This window comes from Caretta caretta, chromosome 2, assembly GCF_965140235.1.
Source record: "Caretta caretta isolate rCarCar2 chromosome 2, rCarCar1.hap1, whole genome shotgun sequence".
NCBI classification, from domain to species: domain Eukaryota; kingdom Metazoa; phylum Chordata; order Testudines; family Cheloniidae; genus Caretta; species Caretta caretta.
This window is the reverse complement of record NC_134207.1, coordinates 89843306-89866823: the sequence shown is the minus strand read 5'-3', so window position 1 is coordinate 89866823 and position 23518 is coordinate 89843306. Positions and strand designations below refer to the sequence as shown.

Below are 23518 nucleotides of genomic sequence, written 5' to 3'. Positions count from 1 at the left end.
TCTGAGATGGATTGCAGGGTTACAGACAATGCAATTCGATCAATTTTTAAGTGATAATTCATGGGAGTAGTATCCCATTTGTAGATTATGAAATTGCATTAAATGCATTATAAGTTTGGGCCAACAGGTGGTTGGGCTGCTTGAGCACGAAGAGAGCGCCACTCTGGGATAGAACCGATTCCCAGAATGGGGAGATGAGAACCGCTATAGAAATGGACAAAGTCCATGGACTTTGATGAAAGTCAGCATCAAAAAGGAGAGGCAATTCAAGGTTTGAGGCAGAAATTGGGAGAGAGAAGGGGAAGGTAGTAGCAGAGGGTGGAAGGTGGTGCAAAGGCAGCAGTAGTGAAGAGGGAAATAAAATTGTGTGCGCATATAAGGAGGGAGCAATTGTTAGACTGTGCAGGTCATGGGTCCAGACTCCAATGCATACATTATTTGAAATGAAAAACAGGAACCTCTTGAATCTGAGGCTATAATTCCATTTTAGGATTCCATTTTCAGTCTGCCCTCAGCTTCAGTGTGAGTTGATCAAACCCTCGTGAGTTTAAAAAAAAAATCAGAGAAGAGAGTGTGCAGTGGTGTACATTTGCAGTGGGTCTGTCTGTACATCTTTTCTGATGACATCTCAAAGAAATGTAGCAACTGGAACCATAAGCACTGAGTTTCTTCTTTTCCCTGGAGGTGCTCCACCCTGTCCCTCGAGGCCCCACCTTTTCTCCACCTCTCCCGTCCCCTCTCTGCCTGCTCACTGCTCTCCGCCCTCCCCCAACTTCTCCCCCAGACTTTAATCAGCTGTTTGGTAACACCTCCAATCAGCTGCTTGGTGGTGCCCCGATCAGCTAATCGGGGTGCTGCCACACAGCTGTTGCTGGTGGATGCTAAGCACCCATGGAGTCAGCACCTATGATTGGAGCCACAGTTGAGACTTCAGTTGCCATTAATAACTTCCAGACAGTCATGTCCAGTTAATGGGTTATCACAATTTTTAACTTTCACTATAACTATTACAAAAATTGACCACAACATGCCGAGTGTGAGAGGAGACACAACCGGGGAAGAGAGCAATTTGGGGAGAGTGGGTTTGGGTGCTTCTTTCATTTACATAACCCTTCCACCTTCCCAGGGTTGCTTCTGTCCTCTTCCCTCACTGGAATCCCAATAGTAAGACACTTCTAGATTGGTGGTGTTGGTTAAAAGCCACAATCTTGTGTGAGGCTATGCAACCCTGGCCATTATTTTTGTCGTCTTAGCTCACCTCAAGTGGGCCTGGAACAACTTTTTTTCATTTTCTTTTTAAACCCTACATCTTCCCAAAATAGACAGATTCTAGCTGGAACACACACACCCCATAATCAAAACACCTGAGTTCAAAACAATTTTAGTTTGTCTATTTCATTTGATTAACTAAAATAACTTTCTATTTTAGATTTTTCTCTTTACTTATTTTGGAGTGAGAGCCTTTGTTTGAAAGGGATCCTTAAGTACAAAAGTACACTAATGTATGTTGTAGCTATACTAGTAAATTTTGTAGGTGTTTTCAGAACCGTTGAAAAGGAGACACAACTCTGATTTCAGTACAACAGCTAAGACTCTGGGACAGTCCCACCAAACTTGGTTATCCTGATATTGGCAGTTAAATGACATGGTAAAAATGTCTGCACTTCATTTTAGAGAACTTTACTAGAGGTTTAATGTTAGAATGGTCGGCTTTACTGCTCAGCTGGCTATACAGAAACCAGGATTTTCAGTTCTACTGTCACCTTGATACATACTGGTCACCATTCAGCTGCCTTGTCTCTGTGTTGCAATGGCATTGCTAGACTGCTGAGATCTAAAATGCAATGCTCTAGTTAAAAAGAATAAATCTTGCAAAACAAGTCTCTCTGTTAGACCAATATTCCTGCCATGTGAAGTCTATTAACATATCATCAGCACAAGCTGGGTCTAGTAAAGTTTAGCTGAAAACAATATTTATACACTGTTCCACATATCATTCTGTAAAATGTAAGCTGAAGAAATATAATGGATAAGCTAAAAGACTTTATAGATATCCCAAAATATTTAAAGCAGGGTAACTAATTTCAGGCCACACTGGAAATTTGCCAGGAGCCCAGAAACCACACCCAATATTGAGAATAGCTAAAAGAATGTAACCCGCATCATCTTCACTCCCAGGATTTGTCTCACAGAGACCACAATGCAAAACAAAATGCACTATTTTGTTTTGAGTGGGTCATGCCTACATATTGTAGACCAGGACAAACAACTCTGGTTTTTTTTGTTTGTTTGTTTTTGAAGAACCCAACAATTTTCATCTGGGCTTAGGACCAGGTTGTGGCAGGAAAGGGGTAATCAATCTGCCTCATCATGTATAAGAAGTTTATATACCTATCTTATAGTCTCTTTGACGGGCCAGATTCTGCCTTCAGAGGCATGTGCACAACTCCCATTGAAATCAGTAGGAGTCTACTGTATGGATTCTAGACAGATTTTGGTCCTATATGTTTACCAGAACTAGTGGAAGAAAAAAAATATCTTGAAAGATCAATATTTGGGGAGCTCAGTGCATTCAATCATAGGCTTATCTGTCAGCATATAGGCAGAGTCCAAGTCCTGAGGCTGAATTAATGGCGTTGGAACATCATTCACATAAGTATCACTGACAACAGAGAATGACATTACTACATGGCAGGCAAGCTAATTCAGAGTATTCTCAAGGTACCCAAAAGTGCAGCAGATGCAAGTACTGGGTAATAAAAAAAACAGTGTAGTTTAGTGGATAGAGCAGCGAGTCAGGAGATCTGGCTTTATTCTCTGTTCTGTCGTTGAACCGAAGTCACTTCACCTCTGCTTCTCCTCCATCCTTTGTCTATATAATCTGTTTGGACTGAAAGCTCTTCAGGGTAGGAACTGTCTCCCACTGTGTGCTTGTACAGTCCTAGCCAGTGGGGTCCCAATCTTAGTTGGACCCAGTAACTGTAACAAAGCAATTAATTGGACCTATACAACTCCTGAATATGCAAAAAAAGAAGATTCTTTATTTTTAGTTTTGTGCATCTTGTTCAGATACTTGTGACTTTTTTTTTTTAAATAGGAAATTTGGGCATTGAGACAATACACTTTCACTATGATAGTTAGCAGTAGGAAAAAAGTGTATACTCTCATTAGCCATCATAAAAGGCTGCTGGTTTTGGATGTGTACCTACCCATGAAGTCCTCTGTACCAGCAGGCTGTTAACCTGGCTCTGGGCTGCAGTGTTTTTTTGAATGTAGGAAGAATGGTAACAGAAGATGTGTTTTTTGTTTGTTTGTTTGTTTTTGAAAGACCACACAAACATACCATTGAAAGGTTATAGCCCTTCTTCTTTGAACTCCTTTCCTTTTCTAATTGCTGGTCCACAGGGACCCAGCTGAAAATGAGTTTAAATGCTAAATTGAGTTTAAAACCACTAGTCACAGACTCCTCTGGAAACTGGACACCTTAAATAAATAGAAACATTAAATCAACTTATACAGCTTTCTACAGTCATGCAGCAAGACTGGGGAGGTGAGGAAATGGCCATTGAACTGAATCAGGTGTGTTGTATGGAATCTTTCACATATGACTTGTTTCATTTCGTTTTTATTTCCTTATTATTTTTTAATATATAAGGACTTGGCTAAAATTAGTTTTTAAGAAGATTCACTGTCTGAATTAAATTTATAATTAGGCCTCCATGAAGATGATTGCTCCACCCAGCTTATAAATTTACATAGCCTAAAAGTTGGCTATGATAGCCACCACATTCATTACTTGTGCAGTTGAAGCAAATGGTAATTAAAAGCAAATGGCTGCTGGATCAGTTAGAAATGCTAAAGCCACATGATCAGACTTTAAACAAATAGAGTTGGGCCTTTTCCAAATTCCTGCACTGATTTAGCCACAGGATGGTAAATCAAAGGGGCTGTCCAAAAACCAGACCGCTTTAAGCCACGCTACTAATCTAAGTAAATTCACAAATGCCCATATCTTAACTCAAGTGTACATATGAAATTGGGGAGCTTTAAAAAAGTATCTAATTTGTAATCTCTTAAGGCCTTACAAGTTCTCTTAGATAAGAGCATAGCCTACACAAATTCCTACTTTAAAATATTGTACATAAATTCAGCTCAGCAATTTGCATCAGTGATGGGTCAATATGCTGACGGAGCTGAAGATAATCAATTCAGATCTGACTCTGAAAGTTGCTGAGCATCTTCAGCTTTTGTTGAAATCACTGGGAGTTCAGATCAGGTGCCCTGCATCTTGCAGATTCAGCCTTCTAAATAATATCTGAGAACGGAGAGAGGCAGAAAGAAGGTTGGAGCTACCTTAGTGGTGTAATGGTAGCAATATATTGTGCTGTGTCATATGGAAGATCTAAGGTCAAGAGTGACTTCAGGGATTCTTTCTCATTAGCCATAGAAATTACATGGTTTGCAGAGGTGGTGAGAGATATAAAGTCCCTAATGGTCTGAGAAATCAAGAACAGGTGTGGAGCTCGACCTGCTGTAAGTGAAAATAAGAGCGCTATTTAGAAAAGATGCATATGTCTAAAAATGGAGGTAATATGCATGGAAATCGTACTGGCATCCAGCTTGCACACATAATTTGCACTAAAATATTGTTTACTGAACATTGAACTCCAGATGCCTCTTTATTCTGTCAGGCTACAAAGATCAGAGTGAGGATTATGTTAACAGGTTATTCTACTGACATCGTGATAGCTATTAGAGTGTTAGGACGGAAGTTTTTGTAATGTCTTCAGAACCGAAAAATGTGTTTGAATACCCTTATTTACCACTTTTTTTTTAGCTCAAATATTTGAGATATGCAATTTTAATGAGAAACATTCTCATTCAAAACCATATACTAAGTGTCTGTCTTCTCTCTTGCAAATATTTGGGAGAGGGGGTCTGATTTTCAGAAGTGCTTAGCACTTGCAAGTACCATTGACTGTGGGTGGAGTTCTGGGTACTCAGAGACGTCTGGAAAATCAGGTTTTAATTGAGCATCCAAAACCAGAGGTGTCCAAAATTAGTAGACACATTTGAAAATTTGGTCCTTAATCTGAGTTTCTTCATCTGTAAAATGAAACCACTACTTATTTGCCTAGTACCCAGGATAATTCCAAGGATGAATTAATAAACGTCTATTAAGTGTATTGAATACCTCAGATAGAAGGTGATGTGTAAAATATTACCTCAGCCAAGAAATGTAATTGTCTGAGGACAGTGTTTTTTTGATTGGCCAAACCATAAATACTGCTACTAAAACATGCAAAAGTCTGTTCTAGATACAGTGGTAAATGGAGGGGTTTCACATCTTTGTATTTGTGTAAGACAGTTGCTTAAGGAAATAGGGTGGGGGGGAAAGGAGAAAGCAGAAGAAAACTATTTTTAAAAAAACTCAATGATTTCAAGACAATTATGAGTAATAGAATGTATGGGATTGTCTTTAGAGATAAATTAACCAATCATTTATCTGAGGCTTATTTCACATTACAAATCTACTGGGTATAATGTTGCAAAGAATATGCTACTTTTAAAAGTTTTTTCTTCTTACTTTTAAAGTAACACACTTTATTTACTCTTCAGAGGAAAAGCCATTCTTTAAAATTGGCAAGGTGAAATATGACTTTTGCTCTTGTATAAACCTTGAAGATTTTTAAAATGTGCTTTATTTTGTCTTTGTGGATTTAATTATTAGTTCTATTTTACAATTGTAAAAGCATAACTAACATTTTTCAGGCAGCTTTATTCTTGCAGTTGTTCATGCCCAGAGTCTTCAAGTTCAGTCAAGTTCAATCAATCAATCACTTGCATCACTTTTTCCAGGACCTTGTTTGTTGCTTCTGCTTCCCAAAATATATATGGTTTGTTGCTTCTACTTCCGAAAATATATGTGATTTGTCACTATAAATTAGCATCAATTTAGCTGGATAGATGACAGATGCAGGCATGTTCCTCTGAGGAAAAAGCTGTTTTGGGTCTCATTTCATCTTTTGCTGTAGATCAGGAGTGGGCAAACTTTTTGGCCCAAGGGCCAGCCACATTGGCGTGCAAAACTGTATGGAGGGCCAGGTAGGGAAGGCTGTGCCCTCCCAAACAGCCTGGCCCCCTCCCACTTCCCGCCCCCTGACTGCCCCCCTCAGAACCCCTGACCCATCCAACCCCCCCTGCTCTTTGTCCCCTGACCACCCCCTCCCAGGACCCCCCGCCCCAAACCACCCCTCCTGAGATCACACCCCCTATCCAACCCACCCTGTCCTGTGACTGCCTCCCAGCCCCTACACACACACACACACACACACACACACACACGACCGCCCCAGAACCTGCGCCCCATCCAACCGCTCCCTGTCCCCTGACTGCCCCCCGGACCCCCTACCCAACCCCTGCCACGCGCACCACTGCCACCCCTTACCATGCCCCTCAGAGCGGCAGGAGCTCGCAGCCCCACTGCCCGCATGGCAGCATAACAGCAGAGGAGGGGCTAGCTTCCCCAGCCAGGAGCTCAAGGGCCAGGCAGGATGGTCCTGCAGACCGGATGTGGCTCACAGCCATAGTTTGCTCATCTCTGCTATAGATGATGGGATTTAAATTCAGGAAGAACAACAATTTAAGACTTTTTCGTACTTTATTTTGATTTTATGTGGGCTTGTGAAATTCAGTTAAAATCATTTATATCCGCCAATGGTGCAATTATAGCACCTTTAGCTTCCTTCCCCGCCCTTCCGCTTCTGGGAGCATTTGACACATACAATGCCCTAAAATTTGTGGCATTCATATGTAGACAAATCTCACCACTTCCCACCCTTCTGCCTGCTCTGAATTCCCAAAAAAAAACCTGGCAATGTTGCAGCAGGATTACTGATTTTTTTTTCCAACCGTATGAAACATCTTTCATTCATTTCATGACTTTTAAAAAGTTTTTAAATCTTCTCTTTTTGAGTAAGTTCATCCCATTTGGCAGCCTGAGTTACAACTGCATCAACCGTACTTCTCAATGACCAGCAGTCAGCCTTCTATGTTAGCCACCTTGGCCACATATGAGGTCATGGCAAGCCTACAAGTTGCCACTTTTGTGGTGGAGTTCATTAAAGCGTTGTCTTGGTCTGGAATTATCTTTGAGGGTGGAGGAGTGGAATGAGAAATTGTACTGAGTATCCATGAAAGTGACAAGGTGGGTGAGGTAAGCTTTCTCTCTCACCCACAGAAGTTGGTCCAGTAAAAGATATTACCTCCCCCACCTTGCCTCACTAAAATATCCTGGGACTGACACAAGTGCAACAACATGGCATAGCCTTGAAAGTGCCCTTTATGTGGTCCGAGCTAGTTGGCAACATGAAGATGAAGTCCAGCTTTTTGCCTTTATTTTAAGACCTTTTTAGCCTCCCTGTGAATTTAATGGCTCCAAAGGAATTTTTTTTTAGGTTATTTGTGTTTCCAGCTTGGGACGTTTTAGTTGCTAGATCTAGGATCTGCCACCTAGATTCTTAGGTGATGAGCTGCTTAGAAGTGTTTATAGTAATAATCGTGACCTGGCATGCCCTTTTCTGCTATTAGCCTTGGCAGACTAGCTTTGTGGAGTTTTGCTAGATTATTGGTAAGAGCCTATTTTATTTTTCCCTTCTCTCCTATCTCACCCTCCCCCTGCACCCACCCATTCACCAATGGCAATATTTTCTTCCAGCTGATTTCAGTTACTTGATTCACAACTCTGACATTTCTAACTAATTAACTGCCTGTTATTAATTTGTCTGAGACACTAGCTAAACAGGACCTGCTTCTTAGGGCACAGCGTTGTGAATCGGTGTTGCTCCATTGACTAATGGAGTGATAATTTACATCTGCAAAAGATCTGGCCCTTTTGAAGCAAACTGTTGCATGAAAGGTGCTGGAGTAGACAAGGGAGTGGAAGGCAGTAGGAGCAGGATGTTTTGGGAATCAGTTTTGTTTCTATATAATTTTATGAAGCCCAGTATTTTTATAAAAGATCTAAAGTATGTGACTTCACAGTGCATGAAGTATGTGAGCTATTCTAACTGAGCAAGATAGGGGTGACAGCAGCATAGGAGGAGAGCTGGTAAGCTGGCTCAAACCACAATGGTAAAGTAGGGGGAACTTAAACCAGAAGCATTAAATCTATCCCTGAGCTGAGTTTAAATAAAAAATGAAAGTTAAAAGCATTAGGGCCCCAAGTGGAGCATTATAGAAAGAAGCAATCTCTCTGCCAAGAGTTTCTGGGTTGGGTTTTTGTTTTTCATTGGTGTCGCTGGAAAGAAGAGAGTAGGGTAAGGAAGAGTTCAAAGGCAGGCAAGCAGGATCAGAAAGAACTTTTGCAGAGTATATGCTTGTGAATATTTTACTGGCCTTATCATTTAAAGAGGATATGTTCACCATTCTGTGGCTCCAGAGAAAGAGGGCAGGGGAGTTGCATGCAGCTTTAGCATGTGTGAAGGGAGGAATGACTTCCCAAACCCCTTTCCAAGTTAATGGAAATGGACTGTCTTTTCACTAGGCTCCTGTTTTTATTTTCATTTATAGTATAGTTTAAGGAGTAGTATAAATTTAAGGGATTTAATGGCTTTAACTAAAAAAGTGCTACTCAGAAAACTAGTGTTCACAGCTACAGATCCCCCTGCCTCAGAATTCTCAGCGTACATCTACACTGCAGTTAGACACCTGTGGCTGGCCTGTGCCAGGTGACTCAGGATCCTAGAGCCTGGGTTCCAGCCTGAGCCTAAACCTCCACACCACAATTAAACAGCCCCTGAGCCTGAGCCCTGCCAGCCTGAGTCAGCTGGCACAGGCCAGCCACAGGTTTTTAATTGCACTGTAGACCTACCATCCGTCTCACCTTGCCTTAGCTAGCATCAGCCCTAAACAGCTGGAGTCGCACACTTGCTCCTGATTCAGACTCTCCTGTAATAAAGTGCTAGATTCCAAACTCCACAATGGGACTTTGAGAGCTACATGCCACCGTTATCCTCACCACCCATTCTTCTGTCCTCTTAATGTGCCCCTGCCTGAGCGGTATAAACTCCTATTAAGAGCATGAGTAAAGCAGGTCAGGAAATGGTAAATATATGCTGTCAAAATATTCAAAAGGAACAAAAAAAAATTTTTCCTGAATTTTTCATGGAAATATTTTAATTTTTCAGTGAAAAAACAAATACTGAAAATGTTTGTTTTTCACTTAATTTTTTTCAAAAGAAGCTCCCATTTTCCTTGAAAAACTTTGTTTTGAAAAAGGAATGTTTGTTTTTTTAAAAGTTGAAGTTTTTAGTTCTGTCCCCTCTATACTATCTCAAGATATAGGCTCATTATGATTAACACAATAGAGAGCGCATTAGTTGAGCACCTAAAAATAACTACATTTTTATGGCACCCCCATCACCATTGTCTGACATGTAGTTCTCAGGATCAAGTCATTGTTCTTGGCTAGTCACTAGACACTACTGTAATAAACACCATCAGTAATAACCTACTTAGCTGCAGGATGTATCTCATTGACATAAAAAGTAGGGCAGGGCTGTTGGATTCCACTTGAATTCCAGCTGCCTCTCTACTTTAAAGAAAATTTTCTGCTTTTCTGAAAAGGGCTTAAAGGGCTTTTAATTTGCAAAGTAGGAGTGAAGTATGAAGGTGTTCAGTTCAGACCAGGCAAATACCCTCCAAGGAGGAAACATTAGGCTTTATTTTTAAGATTTTACCATCGCTCAGGGGTGCAGAAAACAGCCATCTCCCTGATGGAGTGTCTATAACCCTGGCACTGGCATAACCACCATGACCAGCTCCGAGAATAACAAGGCAGCCAAAGGATTTGTAAGAAAAATAAAATGTACTGGGAAAGGTTATTTCTGAACTAGCAATCACAAGGGAACTTGAAAAAGTCCAAGGAACCCCACTCCTACTGCTGTTTCAATGGGGTTTTCCCCCAAGTGAAGGCAAGGGCTCCCGATCAACCTTTCAGTGGAAGCAGCAGCAGAGAATAATGAAGAGTGGTAGTGGTGGTAATCTTGAAATCACTAGGATCCTCTCTTGTCCCTGAGCTCCTGAACAGAGCTGTCAGCTAGGGAACCAGCCTTAGTCTATGTGGCCTGCCTGACTGACTTTACAATTGGACTCAGAAAAGTCACCAGGAACAGAGAAGATTTAGGTAACCACAGAGTCAGCATTATGCAGCTACTAGCAAAAGACAAGCCCTCTGCAGAACAGGAAAAAGCCCCTAGAGCTCCATAGCTTGACAAGCGTGTAGAGTTTTCATTTGGCAGCAGCTATGGTAGAGGCTGTTTCTTCTGGATAGATCCCATTGTTAGAAATACTTATTCACACACACAACCTTACTTTTTTGTAAAGCAAGAGCTATCCATCTTATCCACAGTTCATTTTAAAGCATTTTAGCTTATTTTATGCTCAAGTGAGTGTTTTATTAGAAATTATTTTAGTTGTGCTTGGAGAATGCTTTTTGCCTGTTTAAGGTTTTCTTTAAATGTCTGTGTTTAGAAACTAGATCCTATTGCCCTTGCTAAAGACATATGGAAAGAGTGATTTTTACAAGGCCTTAAGCAGTCTGATTTAGAGCCAAAAGCAGTTGGCCTAGAAAAGAAAGATCTCACAAATGAAAGCAACATTGAAAAAAGAAAAAGCCACCCTCAAAAATAATTACTCCATAATTAGACATTTAGTTTTTGTTATAAAGTGAATGGATCTTTCTTCCATTAATTGGACAAAAGCTACATTTTCATGGATTTTGGAGCAATGTATAAGCATACACTTGCTATTAAAAAGTTCATAGCTCTCTTAAAACAATTTTCAGTCAAAGCTATAATGAATCTGAAAGGGGTTTATATGGGATTGGAGGGAATAATCTGAATCACAAAGGAGCAGTGTCTTCAGTAGAGCTCCCACTAGAAGGCAGCCAGCATAAGTAAAAAGAAAGGTTAGAAACTTTATATTATAGCCCTGCTCATGAACAAACCCTAAAACAAAATCTGATGAAACTTGTTTCCTCCTTCTTCTGTTCTACCATAAACTTACCAGGCTTGCTTGGGAGTTATGAAACTCCTCTGTCTTCAAGTAAATCAGAAAGTTTTCTCCTGAAGATTTATGGTTCAGAATTGCTCATGGGCTAATACTTTTTTAAAATGAATATCAAGTGAATGAGTGCTTGTGAAAGGTGTTGGACTGACAGCTTAGAGACTCACTGCACATCTCAGATAGCTGCTCTGCAGTTTCCCCCATTCTCCCTTGCCGATATGCCTCAGCCATGAATGGGGAAGAGTGCAGTTCAGTCTTCATGTCTGTTCAATCCTGAGCTCCTCTGCTGAAACTGCTAGCAAGGTTTTTGAATGAGAGGTGGAGATCTGCTCACTGCCCTTCAAGTTCTTTTAACTTAGACTAGATGACACAAAGCCAGTTAACTTCCAGTCTATCTTAGATGCCTTCCATTGCCTCTATTACCATAGTATCTGAGCACTGCAGTGTCTTTGATGTATTTACTCTCACTTCATCCGTGCTTGGCAGAGAATGCACAAGTTGTAGATAGGGAAACAGAGGAGTCTGGTTGGTTTTTTTGTTTTAGCTCAAGATCACACAGGCACCCTGTGCCACAGCCAGGAATTGGCCTTGGGTCTCCTGAGTTCTAGACTAACCATTGGACCAACAAACTCCAAATAGAACCCTCAAGCCTCAGAAAATGCCACACTTTCACAATCCTCATATTATTGGTGCTTTTTTAGTGTTTATGTAAGCTAAATATTCAGGACCAAGTTCTGTTCTCAGTTACAGTCATGCAAATCTCTAGTAGCTCCACTGGATCAGTGAAATTACTCAGTGGCATTTTTCTGTTTTTATATGGAAGGGGAGAAAGGCACAAGACTGTGTGTTCCATGAAAGGGGAGAAAGGCACAAGACTGTGTGTTCTGTACGTTTCCTTCTAACTATAGAAGTTTTTTCAGTCTAGTGTAAAGTACCAACCACTGCATTCTGTATTTCAGCAGCCCTTTATAGAAGTACGACCATCAGATCCAAAGACGATATGTAAACAAACAGTATATAGCAAATACACAACAGGTGCTAGAGCAGAAAATTTTGCTTTTATCTAACAGCGCTCTAGTTATTCTGCATAATTTAATTATTTATAGACATAATTCATGTTAGCTAAAAGAATTTGTTTCATAATACTTTATCCTTCAAGAAACTCTGGTTCAAAGTTTGCTTAGAAAAGCAGAAAAAGTTTCTCTTGCAGCTGAGTAATCTGCAGTTTGAAAGCAGAATAGCTAAACTGCCCTCTCTTGCCAAAAAAAAAACCCCAAAACCCTAAAACTTTGTGAAGTCACAAACGGTGCTAGAAACTACATAAAAGTCTTTAGAGTTTTCACTTCCGATGTTAGAGGACTGGGAGCCTTGGAAATTGAATTCCTCCCTACTAGGGACCTTGAACTGGACATCGAGAGAAGGTTCATTCTGCATGTTAGTTCAGTTACTGCACACCCAACAAACTGCATCTCATACCAAAATGCACCTGATGTGTAATCGTTTGATCATTGTGTCAACACTTATCCATTAGAAAGAGAACTGAGACTCCCCCTCCCCCCACATACATACACACTCATTTTAGTTTCTGTGGAGGGCCTCTGACAGCATATTTCTAATGCTAAACCAACCCAGCTCTAGCTCCCCTTCATGTCAGGTAAAAGGGCCAGAGCAGTGCAAAAAAAGCTCTAAAAGCATGGGGGCTGGCTTAAGGGGGGGAGTGGGGATTCTCCAGTACTGGAACTGAAGATGACAGCCTAAGGTTGCCCTCCCAAGGCCCCGCCTTCATACGTCCTCACATAGGGGATGGGGCCACAGCACAATGGAGATTCTGCAACTGGAGCAGTTATGGAGCAGCTGCCATAACTTACACTGGCCCCCAAAGCTGTCAAAATTACACTGGGAGTCATGGAGCAGGCCAGGATTGGGAGGGCACCAATAGCTTAAACTCACCTTAGCCCTCCCCCCCCCCCCCCGAATGAGTTCTGTGCTGCTCCTGGTGGGGCCACAGCTCAGAATCACAACCCACATGTCCATACAGGGCTGAATCCTGCTGAGTGCCCTCATCTCCATGGGGGGGGGGGGTCAATGGAGGTGCTTCACACCTTGCAATGTCAAGATTTGTGCTAGATAAACAAGCCAAAGTGTGTTTCCATTGAAATCAGTTGTATACCTCTCACCGATTTTAATGGCACTAAAACATAGCCCATCCTGAACTAGATGCTTGTATTATAATAAGGATAATATGTCAGGTAGTCTTGGGCCAGAATGTAGGAGTTAAAATATCCATTAGAAATGTTTTCTTGATTTTTTTTTTATTACAGTGAAGACACATGTAAACACGGCGACCCACATACCACATCATTGTCTAGTATATGAGCACCAAAAAGTGACACTAGGCCATAAGGGAGACAAGGTGGGTGAGGTAATATCTTTTATTGGACCAACGAATTAAGAAGAGCTCTGTGTTACCTCAGAAGCCTGTCTCTCTCACCAATAGAAGGTGGTCCAATAATAGATGTCACCTCACCCACCTTGTCTCTCGAATAGCCTGGGACCAACACGACAACAACGACACTGCATAGTAGGCCATAAGATCATAAGAATGGCCATATTGGAACAGACCAATGTTCCATCTAGGAGTATCCTGTCCTCTGACAGTGGCCAATGCCAGATGCTTCAGAGGGAATGAACAGAATTTGATTTCCAATTTTTAAAGGATGCCTTTTTGCCTCTTTTAGTCTCCTGTTTTCTGGTGGCATTTTCTGGTCCTTTTGCAGTTTTTTTGTATTTGGGGTGTATATATATCATTTGAGCTTCTATGTTCATTTGTGATGTTTTTAAATAGTTTCCAGGCAGCTTGCAGGCATTTCATTTTTGTCACTGTACCTTTTAATTTCTGTGTAACTAGTGTCCTCATTTTTGTGTAGTTCCCCTTTTTGTACTTAAATGCTACTGTGGTGTTTTCCTTCGGTATTTTTCCCCCTACAAGGATGTTAAATTTAATTTAAATTATGATTGCTCTGACCGAGTGGTTCAGCTTTATTCCGTTCTTGGACCAGATCCTGTGCTCTGCTTAGGACTAAATCAAGAATTGCTTCTCCCCTTGAGTGTTCCAGGACTACCTGCTCCAAGAAACAGTCATTAATGGAGTCAAAAATTTTTCTCTCCACATCCGATGCTGAAGTGACATGTACCCAGTCAATATGGGAATAGTTGAAATCCCCCGGTATTATTGTGTTTTCTGTTTTTGTAACCTCTCTAATCTCCCTGAGCATTTCACAGTCACCATGACCATCCTGGTCACATGGTTGGTAGTATATTTCTGCAGCTATACTCTTACTATTCAAGCATGGAACTTCTATCCATAGAGACTGACTGTCCAAAATGAGTGAAAAGCAAGAAGTAAATCAGTTGTGAAAAATACATTCTCACAGTTTAATCATCAATGGTGTTTTATTAATAGCACACAGGAGAAAGTTGATGTTCTGTTTTTAAGTTTAGGGCCAAACTTTGCTTACACACACCTATGCAACTACATTTAAGTGAGTGGAGTTGCATGCATGTCATTGAGAGGAGAATTGACAGAGTCCCTTCACGCAGGTACCCTGGAAATGAAATATTTTTGCGTTGATATTTTACACGAAAGCCTAAAGTTTAAATAGCAGGATATTAATTTTCCAGACTGCTAACCAAATTAAAGTTAGGAGGATGTATGTACATATCCACCGCATCCAAAGTTAATCATTAAAAAGAGGTAATTAATAAAAAGTCAGAGCTGAACATTTCTTTTTAATGAAATGAAGAGCAGGTTTTTAAGGCAACTACTTATGAGTTAGCCATTCTGCCAGCATTATAGATTCAAAGTTTTTTTTCCCTTCCAAATGAAGGAAACAATAAATACCTGAAATAAAATATTTGTTCAAGGTAAACCCATGAGAAGAAATTAATATCTTAACCCTCTCCCTGCTGCAAAATATGCTGTGTGCACCATATTTCAGGTACATCACTCTGACGTACGGAATCTACAGTAAAATGAGGCAAACATTTGAAATCCTTAGATGTGAGGTTGATTTCAACATGACACAAACGTCATGGTCTTCACTGAGGAGAGTGTCTAACAGGGTTTTTCTCCACTTTGTTTCAGAATCATGATCATACCTGTATAGCATGTAGAATCATTTACCGGTCAGATGAGCATCATCCTCCAATCTTACCTCCAAAGGCCGATTTGACTATTGGATTGCATGGAGAATGGGTGAGCCAGCGCTGTGAGGTGCGTCCTGAAGTCCTCTTTCTCACCAGGCACTTCATCTTCCACGACAACAACAACACCTGGGAAGGTCATTATTACCACTACTCTGATCCCATCTGTAAGCACCCCACCTTTACCATCTATGCCAAAGGGCGCTACAGCAGGGGAGTGCACTCTTCCAAAGTGATGGGAGGAACAGAGTTTGTGTTTAAAGGTACGACCGCTACATTGCGCAGTTTTGTTCCATTACTGAGAAAGAAGATAGGTTGTTCCTAGCTGGGTGAAAGTTGCCAATGATAATGATTCAAAATTTGTATAGTGTCAAGAACTTCCCAAACTGATATGCAAACTATGCAGAGGGGTCACGTCTCTCTCACACACACACACAGAAATGCAGCAACTTCTGAGGCAAAATGTAGTAACTTTTAAATGCACAGCAAAACTACAAAACAGCTTCAGTCACTAAGTGAAGAATATCTATTGAAACTACAGGAGCATATGGGCAGAATTCAGTTATCCAAATGGTGAGATAAATGTGGTGAAAGCACTCTCCTCTTATAAAGAATACTGTAGAATCTTTCACAGCAAGAGAGCAGTAGCTTTAGCATCTTAAGACAAAAGACAGTCCCTCCCCCCTTGGTATCACCCTGGAAAATTGCTTCAGCATTGACAATGTCACCTATGGAATCATCACCAAGCACTGACTATACCTTTCTGCTTAGCTTGAGATCTGGCAAGATTCACAGGCCCCTGTGGTCTAACTTGAAATGACATTTGAGAAGCCTCATATGCCCTTTTAGACTCTCCTATGTCTCCAATTTAGGAAAGAGCCTGACTGGAGGAACTAACAGATTAGGACAGAATTTCCAAAGGAGCCTAAGGGTTGCTCGAGTCTGGCAGAGGTTCTGCTCACAAAAGCAACACAGAGCCGTGGTTGGTTACCTGGAAATAATTACTTGGGGTGAAAACTTCAGTAAGGTCAGCATTTCACCCATGCTGCTTATTTATAATGTATTGTTCAACCTGCTGCTGAACATATGAGAATCCAGCACTAGAAAACCAAGAGGATGAACTGTTAGTTTTCTTCAGTTGATCTTTGTGTAGCACCTGGGAAATAATATGGATCGTGAGACCACCCAAACACATACACGGTTATAACATCTCAACATGAAAATTCTGAGAAGTTCTGCTTTAAAAAAATTCTGGAATCACATATACGTTGCTAATATCCTACAGCAGAATTTACATTTCTGGAGGGTTGTGAAGGATTTTGTTTTATTTTTGGTGAAGTTTGTCAATGCTAATCCACTGAAAACCCCAGTTCTCTTTTTATGTAACATACTGGGCCAAATTCATCCGTAGTGCAAACTCCATTTAAGTTCCCCTAAACCCATTCAGTTTAGCTTTTCTTCAGGTCTGTTGCAATTGAGCTGATGAAAATCAACGCTTACGTGCCAAACTCCACTGAAATCTGGTCAGTATAGCTAGAATTGCAGAAAGTTGTAAGACTTATGTTTGAAATTATAAACTGCGGTTATTTTTAAGACATGGGACAGGGTATCTCTCTATAATTCAGACCTAAAGATGTAATTCATATGATGGTATGGATAGCCTATGAGAGATGGTGAAACTGTTACATTTTCTGAGGTTTGAGGTGTCCATTTGGAATTTGTTAGGTCATTATCTTTGTGGACTATCTTAAAAATTCTCATGTTGCCCGTGGAACTAATATTAATTAAAATTCTGAGTAAAGTTTTATTGTATCCTTCTTCCTCTGTCTTTATAGCTAAACCAACCAATCGAGAGACTCAAGCCCTTTGTTGCATCTCTGAATTCAGGGCTAATAATAAGACTGTCACCTTGACTTTTGCTTTGTCCCTCAGAGATATTTAGCTTTCTCTTTTTCCTTTACAGTAAATCACATGAAAGTCACCCCCATGGATATAGCTACAGCCTCTCTACTGAATGTCTTCAATGGGAATGAGTGTGGAGCAGAGGGATCATGGCAAGTTGGAGTACAACAGGATGTTACTCATACCAATGGCTGTGTTGCTTTGGGGATCCGCCTACCACACACAGAGTATGAAATCTTCAAAATGGAGCAGGATGCCAGGGGTAGCTACTTATTGTATAATGGCCAGAGACCTAGTGATGGGTCCAGTCCAGACAGACCAGAGAAGAGAGCCACTTCTTATCAGATGCCATTAGTTCAGTGTGCTTCATCAGCACCGAGACCTGAAGAGTCATCAGAGGAGAACAAAATAGACCGCTATAGCAGTGAGGCACCAAAAAAGGACTCCAGTGTATTTGTCCTTACCCTGATGTTGTTTATTTGTACTGTGTCACATTGGAACATTCTCAGTTGAAAGGAAAAATCTATTTTTCATGACTATAAAACTAGGGTTCCATATGCCTGAGGGTTTTTCTTTTCAGAAAGAAAAGGACATTTATTTTCTTGATGCACTGGAATGCCTGAGAACTGTTGTTCTTTTCCTTATTTTTTTCCCCTCCTTGAATCCTGAATGGCACTCGTTTGATGTTTTTGCTTTGAACTTCGTCCAGTCTGATCCCTGGCCTGACATGACTGCACAACAGTAATTGCACTTTACGACTGCAGATGTACTTGGCTTTTTAACTACTATGGTAAACCTAAAGCTCCTGCTTCGGTTGGCTCTGCCATTTTGCTGTTGTGGTTCATTTCCCCCTAGTACTCAGTTTCTCATCAGAATTTAACTATCAGGAATCACTCTGTATAGTATTGTGTTAATACTGTGATAATGGCTTTAGTCTTATTCTTTAGGACTCTGCTGTAGATATGTATATATAAAGAAACCCTACAAGGATCTATCTTACAGGTTTTACACAAAAGAAAAAAAATATATAAAACTATCCTCCTGTCAGAAGTTAAATGGAAAATTCTCCTAAGTAACATCCAAAGTAATTTAAGCTATTTTTACATATCGTTGTTTAACTTGTAAAAACAACCAAAGGTTTAGTGGGATGTAAGTATTTTTCTCATTCAATTACATTAGATATGCAATTCATCCCTCCCATTGTATTTACTAACTAGTTACGAAATCAGATAGAGAAAACATTATTTCAGCAGATATGCACAGTATATGTAAGTTGCAGAAGTATTAGTGGATTGCTCCATGTTGTTGTACTCGCTACCCCTTATACCCTTTCTATGCAATGTTCCTGCCTCGAATTTCATTTGGTTAGGGGCAGACAAAATAATGAAGGGGCTGGGACCATAACACAAATCATAAAAAAAACCACCCGTCTGCTAAAGTACATTAAGAATTGTAAAGTGGCAGTAGGTAGGAAGTAAAGAAAGGATTCTAGCAGCAAACATACCCCCCATGGGCCAAATCATGTCTTTCTCCTTTCAACGTAGAGAGCAGAGAAACAGCAGAAAATTTGAAAAGATGGAGCAAATTTCACCAGAGGGAATGGGGTTTCACAAATACAGAGCACTCCCACCCTTCCTTTCAGTACACAAGCCCCTACACAGGGTCACATTGAGTTTGAGGCTCTACAGGGTTGGGAGGATGTGGCTGGGAAGAGAGGGGGCACACTCAGGGGAGAGCTCCCCTCCACAACATCATGTGAAGGGCATTTGTTTAAAATGGGGAACTAATTCAGTTGAGTCTAGTATCAGCAGGGAAACAAACCCTATTTCAGTGGTGATGGTTATGCTCAGACTCCCCCATTGACTCCTATTTCACAGGCCCCAGAATGTTTTCTGTAGAATTGCCCCCTCTTCACCTGAGTTTTCCAGGCATGGTCTCAGCACTTAAAGACAAATTTTGTGGGAAAGACTCATTAGGTGATCTGGTCCTTCTTTCCATGTGACTATCTAATAGAAACCAAAGTGGTTAAATTAAATAATAATAGTAATAATGGCAGACTTTGAATTACCAGTTTGCGAGGAGTTGGATTTGCATAGTTTTCTTAATTAGACCACTTGCTGATGTGACAAAAGTTTAATTCACATCTATGCACAATTCATATTTTCACTACCATAGATATGGTTAAAAAAGGAATCACTAGATGAACATTTTTATATTGCATTAGTATAGGAATTCAATCTGGGACTTTTCCAGTTCACTTCTAATATTGCCTGTGAAACATAATGTCCAGGTATATAGTTATGAACAAGGTCCTTTGCATATTCCTCATCAGCTGTGTTTTTTTTTTTTCAAATGAAAAAAAGAAATGCCTCCCTGTGTCCATACACAATGTATATTGTTTTAAATATGGTTATTATTAGTTACCCATTAGCTTGTCTTCAATATTACATGGCTGAGATAGGAACAAATCTTTAAAATTACAAGTAAAATATGCCATCTCTGTTCTCTACAAGATGTATGCGGTTAGGTCACATATGCAAATGAGATAGCTGAGAATTGCACAAGTTATTGATCCTTTAATTTCATCACACTCATTTAAGTTGTATAGCACCATGTACACCTATGGCACAATACAAATAAATTCCAATCTATAGTTTGTGTCACGTGGCTCCATAGCCTGTCAGCCTAAGGTGTAAAGGCTCAGTAATGGAGGACCTGTGAATGGAGTAATGTATATCATATAGGTTCAAATACTTTTAAAAAGGGAAAGGATAAAACAAGGGTTTTTTCGCAGCCGTGCAACTTGACACTGGAGTTCTGTAGCAACATTGTTACATTCTGGCCCAGAAGAAGTTATTGCACCCAAAATAAAAAACCCAGAATATAACCAACGAGAGAAAGAAGCCGTTGTGCAAATCATTTTTACACGTATTTTTTTAAAAACTAACTTCTCTCAAAGCACAAAAGGGAACAAAGACAAAAAAAAGTGATAAGAAGACTCCTTGTGTGTTTTACTACAGTTTACACATTGTGCCTGCTGTCGTAGGTCAGAACATGGCGGGAGTCCATATTTTGAGATGTAAAGTCATCCTTGTCAATGTTGGAGCGCATTAGCTTAAAGCCCAGGATTTTTAAAAAAAACTATAATTTTATTTTTGTAAAGTTATAGAAAATATTTTTCTTCCCAATTTAGTATTCCAGATTAAACTGCCAGGGAACTTTGAGCACTTGTTAAAATACTGATTGAAATAAAAGACTCAGTGAAGAACTAAGAATTCCTCAGTATCTTATCTGTAATGGTTGTGTTTTGTCTCCTTTCCACCTGTAAAGAATAAAAAGCCTCTTGGTAAATTACACCCAAGCTAGATTGAACCCCTTTATCTAATAATTTAGCTGCAGAAAACAGATTTTATTATCTAGTAAAGAGTATTTTGCTTCAGATCACCTCAGCTGAGGTTAGAAAGAGCTCTGATGAATGAACACAGGTATCATTATTTAAGTTTCAAACTAAAACTCTTCAGGTTCTTTTGATAAAATGGACTGAAATATGCGCTGAAAGCACACAACAAGGAATGATACTGTTGGCCTAAGAGGACTGTACAGTCATCCAGTCAGAATAAAGGGTGTGAGACAAAATATTTTCATAAATGAGCTCTATTTATGAAGTCAAATTATTTTGGCAAATTAAAAGGTAGAAAAATTCATTTTGGATCAAACAAAATGTGCTCTTTTGATTTCGACAACTTTTAAATGTTTTTGATTTTTTTTTAATCAAAGCAAGTTTTGAAATGAAAAGTCCTTTCAAACACAAAAAATGAAACATTGCAAAAATGCTGAAAGAAAACATTTAGCTTTTTTCAGAATGTTTTTCCAGTTGAAACAAGTGAGCAAAATCAAAACCAATTTCTGAAACATTTTGGTGTCACTGAATCTGCATCCCCCTTCGCTTCGCTTCGCCTCCCCTCCCCCCCCCCCCCCCAAAAAAAAAAAAGAGTGTGTGGAAAAACTTTTCCCAGCTCTAGTCAGGTCTTTGCAATTTAAAAGAAATTCTACTGAAAAATGAGAGCAAAAACTGCACAGGATAATCGTTTCTTCATTCAATACATTAAAGGCTTTCATCTTGAAGGGTTTGCTAAGTAATGGCAGCACAAACTAACACTGAGATAATCTATATAAGCAAACTGAATGGAATTCAATAGATTTGTCTATATAAGCAGTATGGCATTAGGCCATATATATCACAGGTTAGACAAATTCCAGAAAGAGAATAAAATGGATATATTAAATGTCTCTAGACATTTCACTGATTTCTCTAAATCCTAACCATATTCCCAAATAATTTTTTTTCCCTCTCAACCACAAGCACTAATATTTTGGAGAACTATAAGAGGCAAACAATAAAACAGTAAATTTGCATTAGTTTCATTTGATTAACTGCATAATAATATATATTTCTAGATTCAGTCATATCTTCCAGTAAGTAAATCTGTTAATAAGCCACCATAATACCTCCGATCCATGAAACTCCACATACCAAATATTTTGCTCCAAAATGAAATACAGACCCCAAAGTTTTATCACATGTGTTGTGACTTTAAAGTTATCTTAAAGACTTAATCAATTGATCTTGTGACATCTCCATACCAGAATCTTTAAGCAGTTCATTAGGTAATTTAGAACTCACTGGAAGAAATTAAGCTCTCTCAAACAAAATAGTGGATAGGCATAAGAAAATATTGCCATCTAGTGGTAACAGCTTGCCTTATATTAATTCACTAATTAAGTCCTACCACCACACATTACACCAGTGGTCCCCTAACTTTTCTTCTTGTGTCCCCCTCTTACCAGTAATAGAATGTGTCTGTGCACCCCTCTCCCTCCTGGCCAGGAGCAGAGTCGCAGCTAGGCTAGGGGCTGTGACTGGAAGCCGGGTGCCGGCCGCTGAGAGGGGGCCAGGGGCCAGTGGCCAAGAGCAGGGGCCAGCAGCTGAGCTGCAATCAGACGCAGGGACAGGCCTGAGACGGGAGCGGAACAAGGGCCACAGATGTGGCTGGGGGCAGGGCTAGAGCAGAGTGGGGGGCAAAGTAAAGCTGAATGGTGCTCCCGCCCTGCCTCCTCGTGGGGTCTGGCCAGGCCCGACTGTGACCCCCCTACCTTCCCCAACATTCCTCCATGCTACACAGAGAAACACCAGAGCTCATTGTTATTCTCTTCGTATTAAGCAAACATTTATCCTTAAAAATAATTAAATAGGTGCTAAATATCTAGCTACAGATTTAAAGATGATCCATTAATTATGTGAAAAGCTTGCATATCCTTAATTTGGAGCCTTTGTGTGCGTGCATGATGATACAGTCTTTAATTATGCAATCATAGAATCAGGGTTGGTAGGGACCTCAGGAGGTCATCTAGTCCAACCCCCTGCTCCAAGCAGGACCAATCCCCATTTTTGCCCCAGATCCCTTAATGGCCCCCTCAAGGATTGAATTTACAACCCTGCGTTTAGCAGGCCAATGCTCAAACCACCGAGCTACCCCTCCCCGCTAAAGAAAGGAGTAACATGAAGCAGGACATGCCTTCTGAAGATCTTGGAGGATGCCACATGGGGACAAGTTCTGCATGCCTGACCAGGGACTTGAACCCTGGACCCTCAGATTAAAAGTCTGCTGTTCTACCAACTGAGCTAGCCAGGCTCATCGTGTACTATTTTTTCGCCACAGGACCCCTGTGTCATTCAGTGCACATGATGGCGCATGCTCTGGGGATGAATCAGGATTTTAGAGTGAAGACGACAGTCTCTAGGACCCCGATTCATTTCTTGCAGAAACTGAAAGATGTGTATGAGGCAGGGAACTTTAAGAAGGGAAAGGATGGTCTCATGGTTAAGGCAGTTGAATTCTACCCTGGAGAACTGAATTCTAACCCTGCCTCTACCACAGAGTTCCTATGTGAAGCTAGGCAAGTCACTTAAATCGAATATATATAAAATACCTACAAGGAATCCCTTCTCCAACTCCCTCTCCAAAGTACTGAAAAACTTGGCTTGTCTGCATAGACTGTAAGCTTATCAGCCATTTCTATGGGGTTTTAAAAGCCGTGAAATGGATCACTTTGTTGTTACCTTGTCAAATGCTGCACATATACTATACATCAATATTTCATTAAAAAAGGTATATGTACATACACCACACACACGCCATGGCATAGTATAAAGGCTTTATCAGCATATATTAGGCATGATAACGTTACTCGTGAATGCTGAAGCCACAAGTTATGCGAGTGATCCCAAATGAGGACCAATTAATACCGTAATACACCAAGCCAATGCCAGTATTTTTACATCAGA

The 23518-nt window shown here is 40.3% G+C and overlaps 1 protein-coding gene and 1 non-coding gene across 2 annotated transcripts in view; one reads left to right on the top strand and one right to left on the bottom strand.

Annotated features, from left to right (window-relative positions):
• Positions 1-20447, top strand: part of APCDD1 (APC down-regulated 1) — a 39766-nt gene extending 19319 nt beyond the window's left edge. The window contains exons 4-5 of the mRNA XM_048840250.2: positions 15212-15533; positions 17234-20447. Coding sequence (XP_048696207.1) covers positions 15212-15533; positions 17234-17685 — 774 coding nt within the window. The 3' untranslated portion in view covers positions 17686-20447. The remainder of the gene's footprint in view (positions 1-15211; positions 15534-17233) is intronic.
• Positions 20448-22792: 2345 nt separating this feature from the next.
• Positions 22793-22865, bottom strand: TRNAK-UUU (transfer RNA lysine (anticodon UUU)). The gene has a single exon. It is a non-coding gene; the product is annotated as a tRNA-Lys (tRNA).
• Positions 22866-23518: the final 653 nt, after the last annotated feature.